The sequence below is a fragment of the Carettochelys insculpta genome, chromosome 16 (genome assembly GCF_033958435.1).
Source record: "Carettochelys insculpta isolate YL-2023 chromosome 16, ASM3395843v1, whole genome shotgun sequence".
In the NCBI taxonomy this organism is placed as follows: Eukaryota; Metazoa; Chordata; order Testudines; family Carettochelyidae; genus Carettochelys; species Carettochelys insculpta.
The window spans coordinates 22,732,162-22,747,067 of NC_134152.1; the positions used below are offsets into that span (position 1 = coordinate 22,732,162).

Below are 14,906 nucleotides of genomic sequence, written 5' to 3' on the forward strand. Positions count from 1 at the left end.
GGTCGACTAGAGCTAGACGGTCGCGGCGGCGCGGTGTATGCTGGGAAGGCAGAGTCTTCCTCCGGTAGCGCCATCTTGTCCTTACCTCGGGGCACAGCTCGGGGAGCAGCACGGAGAGGATGAAGGGCATCCCAGCTATCGCTCGCTCCCTCTCGGTGAGTGCGGCGGGGGCGGGGGCGGGGGCGGGAGGGCAGAGCGGCTATTGCCTGTCCGTAGAAGGGGGCCGGGCCGGCGGGCTTCATTCTGCCCTTGCTGCCGGTAAGGGGGCCGCGGGCCCGTCGTGCGGGTCGGAGAGCGAGGGAGGCGCGTGTGGGAGGCCGGGGAAGGCGGAGCGGAGCTCAGCTCCGCTCCAGGGGCGGGGAGCGGCTGAAGGTCATCTGTGCTCTGGGTTGGGGAACCCGTGGCCTGCTCTGGCCTGCGGCTACTGGTGGGTTCCCGGGGAGCCGAGCCTTGGGCACGGTACGGAGGGGGAGTCTCCGCTAGAGCCCTTACACCGGCAGTCCCGCCCTTGTTAGGTAGCGCCTCAGCCTGCGCTCTGGCTTTCGGACCTTACTTGTGTCACAGAGCGGTGGCCCGGGTAGTCTGCCGCTTCGCCAAACCAAGCAAGCAGTCCCGTAGTGCCTTAAAGACTAACAGTGGTGTTTATTAGGTAGTGAGCTCTCATGGATAAGACCCATAAGAACTGAGAAATCAGCAAAATATAAAAAAGCAAGGATGGGGGGAGAGAGAGAGAAAAAATGGGGTAATGGAGAAGTCACTTATTAGGAGGATCTCTGGGAAGAGTAAATTAAGTGGGATGCCTGTCATTCCTGCAAATATCAAAGATAGGAAAACCTCTATTGCTGGCGCTTTGTGGTCCAGCAGGACTATAGGTGTTGCCAAACCAGAGAGGTTCACCCTGTCCTTTCAAAACATGTGAACCAGACCTGCCCCTAAGTGAAAAGAAAGTAATAGTAACTAGAAGAACATGGTAACTTAAGTTAATGGCATAAATGTTCTGTTAGATCCTCAATATGTCTACTTTTTGTTTTGTTTTGTTTTTGCTTTTTTTTTTTTTAATTTGTTACTTTGGGTGTGGGGCGAATGAGTCTTTATGAAAAATTGACTTACCATTTAAGGAAGTGGGGAATTATGTTTCAAATCTGAAGTTTGTTTATAGGTCTTTGTTTGGGGGGTATTAGGCTGTATGGGACGCTCTCATGATGATGTCCATCTCTTCAGTTTGGAGGCCTTCTGTTTCTGAATTTACTGCTGCTGTAGTTTCTTTGCAGTTCTGAATCTAGACCAGAGGCTCTTAAAGTGGGGTGCAGTTTCTTGGGAGGGACCCCAAGACTTATCAAGGGCGCAAGGATATGATGCGGTGTAATGAAGGGTCAGGAGGGAGCCCCATCCATGGCTTCCATGGCTTCCTGCTGTGCTGCGGCAACCAACCAGCAGTAACAGAGAGAAAGCTGTGCTAGTCTATATACATCAAAACAAAAAAGCAGTCCAGTAGCACTTTAAAGACTAAAAAAATAATTTATTAGGTGACGAACTTTTGTGGGACAGACCCACTTCTTCAGATCATAGCCATACCAGAACAGACTCAATATTTAAGGCACAGAGAACTAAAAATAGTAATTAAGGTTAATATATCAGAAAAATATTATCAACATGAGCAAATCAGAGAGTAGGGGGCGGGGGGAGTCAAGAATTAGATTAAGCCAAGTATGCAAAAGAGCCCCTATAATGACCTAAAAATTCCCATCCCAGTTCAAACCATGTATTAATGTGTCAAATTTGAATATAAAAGAGTTCAGCAGCCTCTCTTTTCAATGTGTTGTCAAAATTCCTCTTCAGTAAGATGCACACTTTCAGATCATTAACAGAATGGCCCACTCAATTGAAGTGGTGACTGACTGGTTTCTGAATCAGGAGTGTTTTTGTCTGTTTTATGCCCATTAATTCTTTGTCTGAGAGTTTGAAGTCTGTCCAATATACAAAGCAACTGGGCATTGTTGGCACATGATGGCATATATGATGTTAGATGACGAACATGAGAATGTGCCCGTGATTCTGTGCATAACCTGGTTAGGTCCAGTGATGTCTTCCTAATCTGGGAATGCCTGGTGGACACTCCAGCATTCTGACCCACTGATGGACAGAGCCCTGAATGCTTTCCCTATGAGACAGCCTGTGCTAGGGAAGCAGTGGGGGCTGGTGGAGAAGCTGCAGGGAGCAGACAATTTCCTTGACTGTCATGTGGTGTCTAGTCTCCTCCCTACTCCAGCATATGGGAAGGGAGGGTGTATATATAGGAAATAAATTTCAGAAGAGCAGCTCAGCTAAAAGTAATTAAGAACCCTTCATTCAAGGTCCTTATGTCACCTGTACAGTTGTTAGTGAAGCTGGGTCCATTTTCTAGTAGATGGCCCTCTACGGGTAGAGCCACTTGTACTATAGAATTAAGAGCATCACTTCCACATATTAGATTAGAGTTAAATTCTGTGCGAGTATTTGGTGACTTGCTGTAGTGATCACAGTGTGCAGTATTAATTATTATGCAAGTTAACATTTAATATAACAGTGCAATATTGCATCTGTGATCATAACGGAGATCTCAGATAGCCTGAGACTGTAGAATTTATCATTCTTCACCTGTGATATGGCATGGGGTCCAACAGGAATGTGAAACTGCTCAGATTAAAACCCCAGGGAGTAAAAGATGTGGTAGCTATTCTGCCGTGCAGTTTGAAATACATGATATAATGGTTCATGGTATATAATTTGGAAATACAGTATATGTAGAAATACACTTTGTCTTGAATCTTGCTGCTTGTTCTCTGTTTTAGAAGAGGCTTTATTCTCTCAAAGTTGCTCCCAAAGTTGAAGCATCAGCAACCGCAGAGAGAGGAAAATTACATCCACAAGATCTTGAGGTTGGTGTAAATGAATTTTTTAAACATTTTTTGTGTTGGACTGATCAGATCACAAAGGAACAGTGGTGAAAATATTTTCATCGACCACTACAATATTATAGATCTTTATTTTCTTTTTAATGCAGATCACAAAATTACCAAATGGTTTAGTGATTGCCTCTCTGGAAAACTATTCACCAGCTTCAAGAATTGGTGTATTCATTAAATCAGGGAGCAGATATGAAACCACCAACAACTTGGGAACTTCCCATTTACTCCGTCTTGCATCAAACTTGGTAGGTATCTTTCCTCTTTTTAATTCTTTGGTGAAATGATTGAGATCTTTTAGAGAAACTCACCTAATTTTAAAATTAATCTGTGGTACTAGATTGCTTAAGTGACTAAAGATATTTCGTTCTAATTCCTGACTTCTTGGTTCAAATAGAACACAGGTGACTAGTGAAAAGTTGTTCACATATGGTGACCTCAGTTGCCTGGGAGAAATGAGTGCATGACAGTTACTTTCTAGTCACAAAACAGTCAGTCATGGATACATTAATTCAATGCTGCTCTAAAAAACTGAGCAATTATACCAATGTTTTAATTATTCTGAGAGTTTGTGTGTCTTCCTGTGTGTCCATTTGTTCAAAAAGCTACTACTACCAAATTTTGGTATGCAGCTTTGTCGTATCCTAACTTCAGGCGAGGTCAGGGTTTGCTTGTGCCAGGACAATGGGATGTGCCTGGAATGTGATTCCCTTTCTGTGTTATGGAAAAATGAGGCTGCTAGGAGGGCCAGCTATACTGCAGAGCATGCAGGAGGGCAGTAAGATAGTGGTTGGGTGGGGCTACGAATGTTGTCAGCCACGTGTAAGGTTCCTGAGCTGGTGCTAGATATAATTAGCCCCTCTCCTTTCTGCTGGCCCCCAGGTCTGGGGCTTCTCTCCAGTGTGCAGCTCTGGCCATCGGCCTGTATCTTCCCCACTGCCTTGAGCCCCACTGTCCTGACTCCTCGTGGGGGGCCTATGTCTTTCTTCCTGCAGCCCCCATGCCTCCAGCCCTCTGCCCTGAGTCCCTCCTTAAGTACCTTAGCAATGCTGGGTAAATGTGCAAGTGAGGCTATACACCAGGGCAGGCAAGATAGGGCCAGGGGCCAGATCTAGCCTGCCAGGCCTTTTAATCTGACCCACCCTGTGGCAGAGAGGAGCATCACTCAAAGCAGCTGGCTTCTCCCTCTGGCTGCCCTGCAGGGAGGGGAGAGCTTTGTGTGCTGCCCCCAACAAAATCTCTCTGCTCCCATTGGCTGGTTTCTGGATAATAAGAGCTGAGAAGTCTTGCTGGATGTTGGGGTAGCATGCAAGGCTCTCCCCTCTGCACAGGGCAGAAAGCTGCATGGAACAGTCAGTGGGCTGGAGCTGCTGGCAGGCTGGAAAGCCTGCCAGAGGGTGCTGCTGGCTGGGAGCTGTTTAGGTAAGAGCTCCTGGCTATAGACTCTGCACCCTCAACTCTCTCCCAGAGTCCACACCTCCCCCAGGCCTGAATCTGTTCCTAGACACTAAACCCCAACACCCTGCCCCAGGCCTGCTGATGGCGGGGCAAAGGGGTCAATAGCACAGGGGCCTGGTGCTTCAAAGAGGCCCAGAGCTCTATGCCACTGCTACTTCAGCAGTGGCCTGAGCCCTAGGCCCTTTTGAAATACTAGAAGCCTGACTTTGTGCAGCTCTTAGGACTGGTGGGGAAGGCTCAGTGTCATGCTCCAGGCAGCATTGAGAGGTGACTGCCTTCAGCCCCACGATGTGACCTGGGGCCTCCCACGCCTTCACCCTGGGCTCGCAGTGGCTGTCAGCTCTGTCCTGCCCCAGGTCACAACTCTCTCCATCCAAACTCCTTCTTCTCGGACCTCTCACTCTATCCTGCACCCCAGTTCTGTAACCCAAGCTCCTTTCTGCACCCAACCTCCATCCCAGACTCTGCACCCTGTCCATAGAAAAGTAGGGCCTTGACCACATACCAAAATCTTAAAGTAGCCCCTCATGAAAACTTGCCTACCCCTGCTATAAACAGAATATATCAAAGGATCAGTGGAATGCTTAACATGTAATTGATTGCCACATGAAGTTTTTCCAACTTATGAAAAAATCTTAAACTCCAGGGTTCCCTCATGAAGTCAGTTTTACTGAGGTCAGTTTCACTCCCTGGTGATCTTGATTAGCATATGGCTATGTCTGTTGTTGTAGATGAAACTATTGTCTTGGAGTACTGATCTGGTTATTAATTATAGTTATAGCTAAAACTTCACAGGCATTATTGAGTCTGTCTTCCTCTGCTTACATGTGTAATATGTTAATATTTTCAACAGCATGTTCATTTTAATTATTTTGCAATAAATTCAAAATTATGAAAACATGTTAGTAAATGCAAGAATATGGAAAAGAAATCTTGGTAAATGAACTGGAACTATTTTTAATGTTTTACGTAGAATTATATTTAATAACATGAGACAAATTTGTTTTGCAGTACCTAATAATGTAAAAACAACTTGTGTATTTTAGACTACTAAGGGAGCCTCTTCCTTCAAGATTACTCGTGGCATTCAAGCTGTTGGAGCTAATCTCAGGTTTGTAACTATTATTTAAAGCTAAGCTGTATTGCTGGGAAAACGATGGGAAGTGTGGCCAAATCTTCCATGTGCAAAATGATCCAAAGTGCCAAAAACAAACTGTAAACATGCTCAGTAACATGCTCAGTGAACATTACGCAACATAATACAATCTGCCTAATGTGATTACATGTAAACTTTAAGGCCGGATGGTAAAGAAATAGCTTTTTAATAACTGAAAGTTCAACTCATACAAATTCTTTAAAATCGTATCTAGAACTTGCATTTAATACATTTTTTTTCACTTATTGTTAAACAAGTATCCAGTTGAGTGTAGTCAGCCAAAACTTGCTTTTAAATATTTAATAAAATATTTTAAATACAGTTAGGTCTCAGAGTACGCGACCCCGCTCTTACGTGCCTGACCCCCGATTCTTACAGTAAACCCTGGAAATGCATGATTTCTAGTTGTGCTTAACTTGCTATCCCCCATCTCGGCACAGCCCCTGCTCAGCCCCCCAGTTCCACTTACCTCCTGTGCATAGCTCCTGCTCACCCCCAACCCTTGCCTCTGGCTCTAGTTCACTACCCCTCAGGCGCAACTTCGGCTCAACCCTCCTGCAGGCTTGCCCCCTGCGCGTGGCTACCACTCACCACCCCTCAAATGCCCAGCTCCAGTTCAACATGCACCCTGCCACCCCAGTTGAACCCCTGCACATGTGCCTCTGGTTCATACCCTCTGAGCAGGGCTCCAGCTCAACTCCACTCCTCTCCCTGCTGCAGCCCTAACCCACCTCAGGCTTAGCCCCTCCCCAGCCTGCCACCCACAACCCCAGCCTGCCACCAGACTTAACCCTACTCAACTGCCCCCCTCCCTGGCCCCAGGACTTACCTTCCTGCTGCTTCCTGGGCTGCAGAATGTGTGTTCCGCTGGGGAAAAAGCTGGACCCCCCACTTACATGAAATCTGGGTTATGTGAGGGTCTATTTTATGCATCTTTTCATACTTTAAAAAGTATGCTTTTTTATGTTCAGATGATGTCGACACAAAATTGTTCCCTATTCCTTTGTCATAACGGAGCAGAATATTAAAGATCAATTAGCCATAGTCTTACAAACGAAAAGGTTGCTGGAGGATAAAAGTACACATGAATTTTAGAAGCTTTTGCCATTAAATTGTGGAGAATTTAAAGTTAAAAAACCTACTGCTTAAATGCAAATGACATTGCTGATATTTTTAGCCATTCTTGTAGGTGTTCTATTACAATATATCTTAAAATTGCCCAGTAGATATTAAGTTGAAGGTACAGTGTTTGACCCCAAAGTGATATAGTTATGCTTTATTTAAAATTTGTTTAAAGAGGCTTTTGTGATTTTTTTTTTTTTTTTTTATTGTTGTTGAATACAAAGACAAAAAAAAATTATTGGCAATCCTACTTCTGTTCAGTTTGCAATTTAAAATATCAGACTATCTGAACTACAGATAACTTATAGCTACTAGCAGTTTTCAGAATTTTTATAGGGATGGGAATTTTTTTTACATTTTGAAAGTTTAAAGACAAGTATGATCTTTTTTTTTTTTTTAAACTAATGGAGATTTTGCATTCTGCTCTTGAATTTGAGCAAGGTAATTTGTCAGTAAGGAACATAGATTCAACTCCAGTATTTTCAGCATAACTTTCTGAAATGAATCCATATTTCTTCTTATTTAGTGTAACCTCCACAAGAGAGAACATGATTTATTCTATGGAATGCCTGCGTGACTACGTGTAAGTATCCAGTTGTAACAATTGAAATTTTCACCATATTCTTCACGAAACCACAACAGCGAAGCTACAGAACACCATTATTTTAAGGGGCAGCAATAACGTAACTTCTAATGTGTGTGCTTACTGTTGCTTTGTCGAAATACCAATGGCTTGACATTGTACTTCAGATGCATACTGTACAGCATAAAGTTGGACTTTTACTATTGTACAAACTGGAATAGCAATATTGTATGTTTTGGATGTGTGTGCTGCTTTAGATTCACTTGGTGTTAAAGATATCTGTAACTATATTCCATCATAACTTTACCTTTTGTTTCAGTGATACAGTAATGGAGTACCTAATTAATGTCACTACAGCTCCAGAATTCAGACATTGGGAAGTAACAAAGCTTCAGCCACAGTTAAAAATTGATAAAGCAATTGCCTTTCAAAATCCACAAGTTTGTAAGTATTCTTTCCAATGACCAGCTATGACAGTTTTGCAAATCTTTACCTAAAAACAATGAAGCAAACCCATCTAAATGTAAAGAGGATTCTTTGTTTACTGTGAACAATTTGACTACTGCAGTTAATTTTCCACTTGCCCTTCTGGAGAAAATCAAAGTAGTCTGTTTCTCCAAGAAATAAGAAGTGAATAGCAGAAGTTAACATGGAAAGTACATTTTATAAATTTAAGTTATTTGTGTTTATAAAAAGTTGTATCAGAAAGCTATGTAAGATAAAAGGGCTTCTTGAAGTTGTGTGCTATATACAACATCAAACTAATCTAAATTACTATTTAGTCTTACATCGATATGTTAGTAATAACCCTTCCCAACTAAGATGTGAGCTTGTTTTTGAATATTTGCCTAACTTAGGTCTCTTAGAGCTCTGTTATCTAAGTTCTAGTATTTGTGCATGACACTCATTACTTTGGATCATTTTAGTCATAGTTAGATCTCCCAGCTTCATGCCCTGTTGAGTTCTGAAGTTCTATTCCTGTTTGAGAAACTGATATCTTATTTTGAAGTCAGTGTTTTTCCTAAAACTCTGACACTTTGAAGAACATTGTGCTCAAATAAGTATTTTTAAATGAGAAAATTGAATATTTTTAAGTTTATTTTAAAAAAAAAAAAATTGTGAAAATAGGTGGCTTATCTGCAAGCCACACTTCTGATATTTTGGTGAAACTCTTGTGGCCAAGATATTGAACCAGTAAAAGATTCTAAAATATTCTTTGTAAAGGGTATTTAAGATAAATCATAAATATGTGTATGCTTGCTCCATAAACAATTACTTTTGAAGAAACATTACAGCTTTTTTCGTAAACATACTAAACTGTCTAAACACTCCTATTTTTAAAAGGTTTAAGTGTGATCTACCATATCATCTCTAAAGAATTTTTTAAAATTAAAAACAAAAAAAATTGGGTTTCAGTAATATGGATGTAAAACTATGCCAGTATAAAGAAAATAAGAAAGTTAAGGGTGCGCTGTTCTTAAACCTGTCCTATGCCTATCTAGCTATGGGAGGGAGGACTGCAGATCCATATTTTGTATGCTTTTATATGTTTTACTGTGTATGGAATACTTAGGGATAAGACCATTGACAGTTGAATGTCAGCTTTATCATTAAGTCAAAATTGAGAATAATTAAGGTCTCAAAGGGTTCAGAACAGCGTGAGGTGTGATGAGGAAAAAACTGATTTGTTTTAGAAGGGAGAACATTGAAGGGGAACATTATTGGTATTATAAAAGTGAAAAAGAAGTATCTGTTCTCCATATCTCAAAACATAAAATCATATGCTGTTCTAAAATGGTAGAAGGAAATATTTTTTTTTTTTTTTTTTTTTTTTTACACCATTCATAATGACTTTGGCTTAATTGCTTCACCTCAGCAGCATAGTGTGGTACTGGGATTCAGAGGGATTGGATATTTCTATGGATAATAAGGATATCTAGATCCTATTAAGATTTAATACTAAGTATTCTTTTGTGGAAGTGATGGATACCTGCTTTAGAACTTAACCCCCTTTCTGATTTTTAGACATAAAGATGAGACCTCTGGATTATTCCACTTATGCCTAATAGAGAATTTCTTCTGCTCCCTGCTGAAGCAGGGGGCTCTCAGATGTCATTTCTGCGAAGTGTACAAAGCCATTCAGCAAGAGTTGACCTTAGGGGAAGGGTTTAGACACCTCTCCCAGAGACACAGAGACTTGCATCCTGGCAGCTGAGTAGGCCAGATTGTGGAACTGCTCGGGCTATAAATGGCCTGTGGGCCAAGAATTTGAGACTCCTGCTCTGAACATCTGATGTCAGTGGGGTATTGGACTAGATGGACCACAATGCCAATCTGTTATTGCGGTTCCTATGTTTGTCCAATCTGTACTCTTCAGTGAAAGTAGCTAATAACTACGTTTAAGTAAGTCTCTTTCTTCTGTTCATTTGTTTTTAGGTGTTCTGGAAAGCTTGCATGCAGCAGCTTATCGGAACGCTCTTGCTAACTCCTTGTACTGCCCAGATTATGCAGTTGGGAAAATTACACCAGGGATGGTAAGAATATGTATCTTTAGTCACAGTATAAAGTCAGATGTGAATCTGTTGCTCAGTTTCTTTTGTAAAACTAGTCCCTCTTGACATCAAAATCACATAAAGCTGCATGTTTGGCTTACAAAATTCTCCCAAAGTGAGATTCCTATAGTGGATACAGCTATTTACAAAGCTGCAGTGAAAATTAACAGTACTTTAACATCTAAAACTGCAGTACTCTCGTGGGCACTCAAAACAAATAAACTAAAAAAAAATCAGGTGCATATGGATCTTTCCAGCTTAGTGTGTGTGTGTGTGTTGAGTTGTAAGTTTATGCATGCAGGGAAATATGTTTATAATTTTTTTTGCAGAGATTGCATAGAATTACCCATTAAGAATAGAGCATACTTTAAAAAAAAAAAAGATCTGCGCCTACTGAACTCTGAGAACTGGCACTTTTACAGTGACAACAATTGCTACTGTAAGATCAAACCATATTCAGAGCTTAAAGCCTTGAGATTTTTCTTTCTTGTTTTTTTAAGAAGTTGAACCAGTTCCGTAAAGGACTTTTTGGGTGCTCTTAGCAAGAGTACTGTGTGAGTTTAGATGTCCTGGCCTTTAGTTTAGTCTTGATCTAATCATGGTAACAGAACCCTTTTTTTGAAAATTGTCTTTTGGTGAAACTGAATATATTGGGAAATACTGGTCAGCTCTGGTTGCTTTTATCCTGTTTGCTTGATTCCAAACCATGTGATTTAACATCTAACAAACACATCGCTCCAAAAATTGAACTTGTTTCTCCAGCTTTTTTCAGTGTATTCACTAATGTTGTAGAGCTCTGATTACTGGTAAACTTCGGAAATATTTAAACAGTGCTCATCTGAGTCAAGGCAATTCTAGGTACTGCTTTTTTAAAATCTTCCATATTGATCTGAGACACTGGAGTGCTAATTCTGTTTGTAATAGCTCATGCTAGTAAGGACATCATGTTTGTCCTATGAAATAGACTTTAAAGCAGGGGTGGGCATAAGCTTTGATGGTGAGTGGCATTCCAAGATTTTACTAAGTGGTCAAGGGCCACACTTTTCCATGGATTGAGTGCAGGGTTCAAAATGGAGGCTGCATGCAGAAGGGAGTTTGGGGTGCAGGAGAGGGTCTGGGATCCGAGAGGGAGTTTGGGTGAAGGAGGGGGTCCTTTCCTGGAGGAGAGGATTTAGGGTGCAGGAGAGGACTCTGGCTGGGGGAAGATGGGTAAGATGGGGTGCAGGGTCTGGGAAGGAGTTACAGTGGGCTTGGGTGGTGACCTGTCCCAGGGAGTTGGGATTCAGGAAGGGAGTGGGCTGCCAGATGCAGGCTCTGGCCAGCAGTTGCTTACACAGGCGACTCTGCAGGCTGCCCCCCAGCCCAACAAAAGTGGCAAGGATTGTAGTGGAGGTAGGGGCAACATGAAAGGTCTTCCTTCTCCCCTCTTCTAACAAGCCATGCAAAGCGCCTGGCACAGGGTCCCAGCGGCCAACCATTTTGAGCGGTCTGAGACTGCAGCAGGCAGAGAGCCTGCCTGAGGGTCCTGGCAGGCAGCAGGCCAGATGCAAAAGCTTGGGGGGCCAGATTTGGTCCATATTTTGCCCACCTCTGCTTTAAAGGGTTCTTCAGTATTGCCAAAATAGACACCTAAAAGGATCTTTTCCACTTTGAAAAACTTCAGATGAGTAACCTGACACAGGATAGCTTTTTTCTTTTTCTTTTTTTGTGGAAATATTCTAACACACACTATTGTTGCAGCTGCACCAGTTTGTACAGGAAAACTTCAAAAGTGCAAGAATGGCTCTGGTGGGATTAGGTATGTGTGTTTAATTAGTGCATGTCTTATGCATTAATAGAAAATGGTGGAAGAAATCAAACTTCATCTGTACAAGTAAAGCTCTTCAAAGTATGTCTAAAGCACTGGTTTGCCATCTCTAGCTAACTTTCAAGTACTGTTAGTTTACATGTGATTCTCTTTAATAAAAATATTATGTTGCAGGTGTAAGCCATTCTGAACTAAAACAAGTTGGAGAACAATTTCTAAATATCAGGAGCGGAGCTGGCTCTTCTGGTGCTAAGGCCCAATATCATGGAGGTAAACTCAGTCTCTGTATGTGTGTGGGGGGCTTTTGTTTTTTTTGACAATGTCAGGTTTTGTGCCAATATTCTCTAAGACTCAAGCGTGACTCGCAAAGCCCATTTGTACTTTGTCCTTTACAAACACAGGAGGAGACAGTTTTCAATCTAAGTAGACAAAGGGCAAGACAAAGATGGAGAAAATCTACGAATCCAAATCTCAAAACTGCCAGTCCAGTACCTTAGCTGCAGGGGCTGTCCTTCCACTATAAAGTAAAAACATATCACCTAGTGGCACAGTACTAGAATTTGTGTACTTGAAATAGTAAAGTATCTTAGGGTGTGTAGAAGGTAGTCAGGGGATACTGGGAGTATTGAAAAGCTTATTTTTCAGAAAGGCCACTAACTGTCAAGTGTGTTGTAACTAACTTTGAGCATCAGTTCAGGTCTCGTGATGCGGTATCGTAGACTAAATTGATAGTGTCATTCTCCATAACAATCAGGTTTCTTCTGCAAACAGCTGAAGACAGTTTAAATAATCGAAATATCTGAATGTAGTTTACTTTACTTATTCCATGTTTTAACCAGTCTTTCAGACAGTTGGAATGTAGTTATTGAGTGAGAAACTGTTACTCTGGGGCACGATAGATTTTGTAGCTTTTACAGTAGAGGATCTAAGGGCTTGTCTCTGCAGCAATTGAGGACTCAGCAAGCTAGGGTGTAAATCTGTAGTACACCAGCCTGCTGTATGCTAAATGACTGTGTGGAGTCTGCAGCCATGCTCTGCATGTGCCTTATGGCCAGTTAGTGCATGGTGGTCTTGTGTGCTGTAGAGTCATGCTCTAATTTGCCAATTATGAAATCACTATATAGGCAGGTTGTTAGACCGAGGTAGGCAAGATACGGCCCCTGAGCTGGATCTGGCCTGTCAAGCTTTTTAATCCAGCCTGCCTTTGCTGCACAGAGCAGTGCTGCTCAATGTGTGTGGCTGCTCCTGGAGGCATTCTGTGCTGCAAGTGAGGAAGACTTTGCGCACTGCCACAGCCTGCAGCAAAACCTGTCACTGCCAATAGGAGCTGACTTTGCTGGGGATGGGGCAAGACGTGACACCTCCCCCCACACTGCAGAGAGCCATATGGAATAGCTAGCTGCCCTGAGCAGGCTGGAGCTGCTGGCAGGCAGGAAGAAAGGTCTGTCTGTCTTGTTCACTACTTACCAATAATCAGAAAGGGCCAAGTTCAGGGGATATACCTGCCTCAGAGCACTGCTTGCTCAGAGCTTCTTAGATAGGTGCCTGTCTCTGGCATCCCACCCTACTCCTGCATCCTCAACTCCCTCCCACACCCTTCTTTGTCCTACACCCCTCCTCCAGGCCAAAATCCTCTCCTGCACCTGTGTTGTCCTCCTGGACCCTGCACCCCAGTAACAGTTGGCGCTCTGTGTACACTGAGCAGTTGGGCAGCCATCCAGCAGGTGTCTGGATGCTGTCTAGTTGATTAGCAGAGTGCTCACAACACATACAGTAGGCAACGTGTGTCTACTGGTGGTGCACATCCCTATATGCCTTGGTGTACATAACTATTTATTCTGCTCATGGTTGGAAAAAATTAGAATCCTGGTCACAACCTCCTCCTTCATCGAAACTCCATCCCCAACCCCACATCTCCTCCATAGTAAAGTGCACTCCTTGGCCACTTACAAAATCTTGGAATAACACTCTCCTGCCCCCGCCCCCCATCAAAAATTGTTTCCCACTCCTTCACTAGGCCTAGACTAAACAAGTATATTGCCTCTGAATGTGGCCCTTTGTAATTATTGCTAAGTAGTGAACAAGTAAGACTTACACCTTTCTTCCTCTTTTATAAACCAAGGGGATTATTTTTCCTTGAGCAGTCCATGCTGAAGTCTAATGTAAGTATTGGGAACAAGATCCTGTGGACTTAAATATTACAACTAAACTGCATAAATGGCCTTTCTTAGTTAGTGAGTAGAAACCACAGTTGGAGACATATGATAGCAACTAATTCACATAGTTAAAAATAGTGTATTAAACTTACCATAATTTCTTTTTGTTTTCAGGTGAAATCAGGGAACAGACTGGTGAAAGTCTTGTCCATGCTGCCATAGTAGCAGAAGGAGTTGCTACTGGAAGTGCAGAAGCAAATGCATTCAGTGTCCTTCAGCATATTTTAGGTGCAGGGCCTCTTATTAAAAGGGGAAACAATATTTCCAGCAAACTGTTCCAGGCTATCACTAAGGCAACCAGTCTACCATTTGATGTAAGCCTGAAAGTTTATTGCAACTTTCCTTTCCAAGAAAAAAAGAATGTCTGTAGAAAGAGTAAAGCCCCTTATGCTACAATCTACTTAATTATTATTACACAGATTAAAAATATTTCATGGAGTGTCTTCTAACCAAATTGGATACCAATGGTAGCTGTTTTGTTGAAGAAATTGAGTAGTCTATCATTAGTGTACTAACTGAAAATTTTAATCCACAGGCTACAGCATTTAATGTTAATTACTCCGATTCTGGACTCTTTGGGATATATACAATATCCCAGGCTTCTGTCACTAGGGAGGTAAGTTGCTGGTTAGCATTTGGCTTGAGCAAATATTAAATTCTAGTTTAGTGTAATTATCTAGTAATTGGAATGAGTTTGAAAGGTTTCTTTTGATGATTTAAACTAATGTTGTATTATGAATAAAAGACAACTCCTCAAAGATGGGACTAGGGCTTGTTTTCGTGGAAGTACAAAAATAAAGTTCCAGTAATGAAAGTGTTCTCTGAGATTGATAGACTTAACCATTGCTTATATTCAGCAATCTTTAAGTACATGCTAATGGAATGTTAATTGTCAGAAGCCTGACTGAACTGATCAACTGAGAGAGCTGGGTTTGAATCCATTGGGGAAGACAGTGTGATCACATTTTATTTAGTCAAAGGACTTAATCATTTTGGAGGCAATATGAAATTTAGAGCACAAACTTAACTTTGTTGTTAATCCACCTGATTAAGTATAGTGCATAGTA

General features: G+C 42.0%; 1 protein-coding gene across 1 annotated transcript in view; it reads left to right on the plus strand.

The window, feature by feature from the left end:
• Positions 1–14,906, plus strand: part of UQCRC2 (ubiquinol-cytochrome c reductase core protein 2) — a 20,411-nt gene continuing 5,505 nt past the window's right edge. The window contains exons 1-11 of the mRNA XM_075010535.1: positions 1–155; positions 2,832–2,918; positions 3,044–3,193; positions 5,450–5,514; positions 7,208–7,264; positions 7,584–7,708; positions 9,701–9,798; positions 11,557–11,614; positions 11,798–11,893; positions 13,954–14,153; positions 14,375–14,455. Coding sequence (XP_074866636.1) covers positions 120–155; positions 2,832–2,918; positions 3,044–3,193; positions 5,450–5,514; positions 7,208–7,264; positions 7,584–7,708; positions 9,701–9,798; positions 11,557–11,614; positions 11,798–11,893; positions 13,954–14,153; positions 14,375–14,455 — 1,053 coding nt within the window. The 5' untranslated portion in view covers positions 1–119. The remainder of the gene's footprint in view (positions 156–2,831; positions 2,919–3,043; positions 3,194–5,449; positions 5,515–7,207; positions 7,265–7,583; positions 7,709–9,700; positions 9,799–11,556; positions 11,615–11,797; positions 11,894–13,953; positions 14,154–14,374; positions 14,456–14,906) is intronic.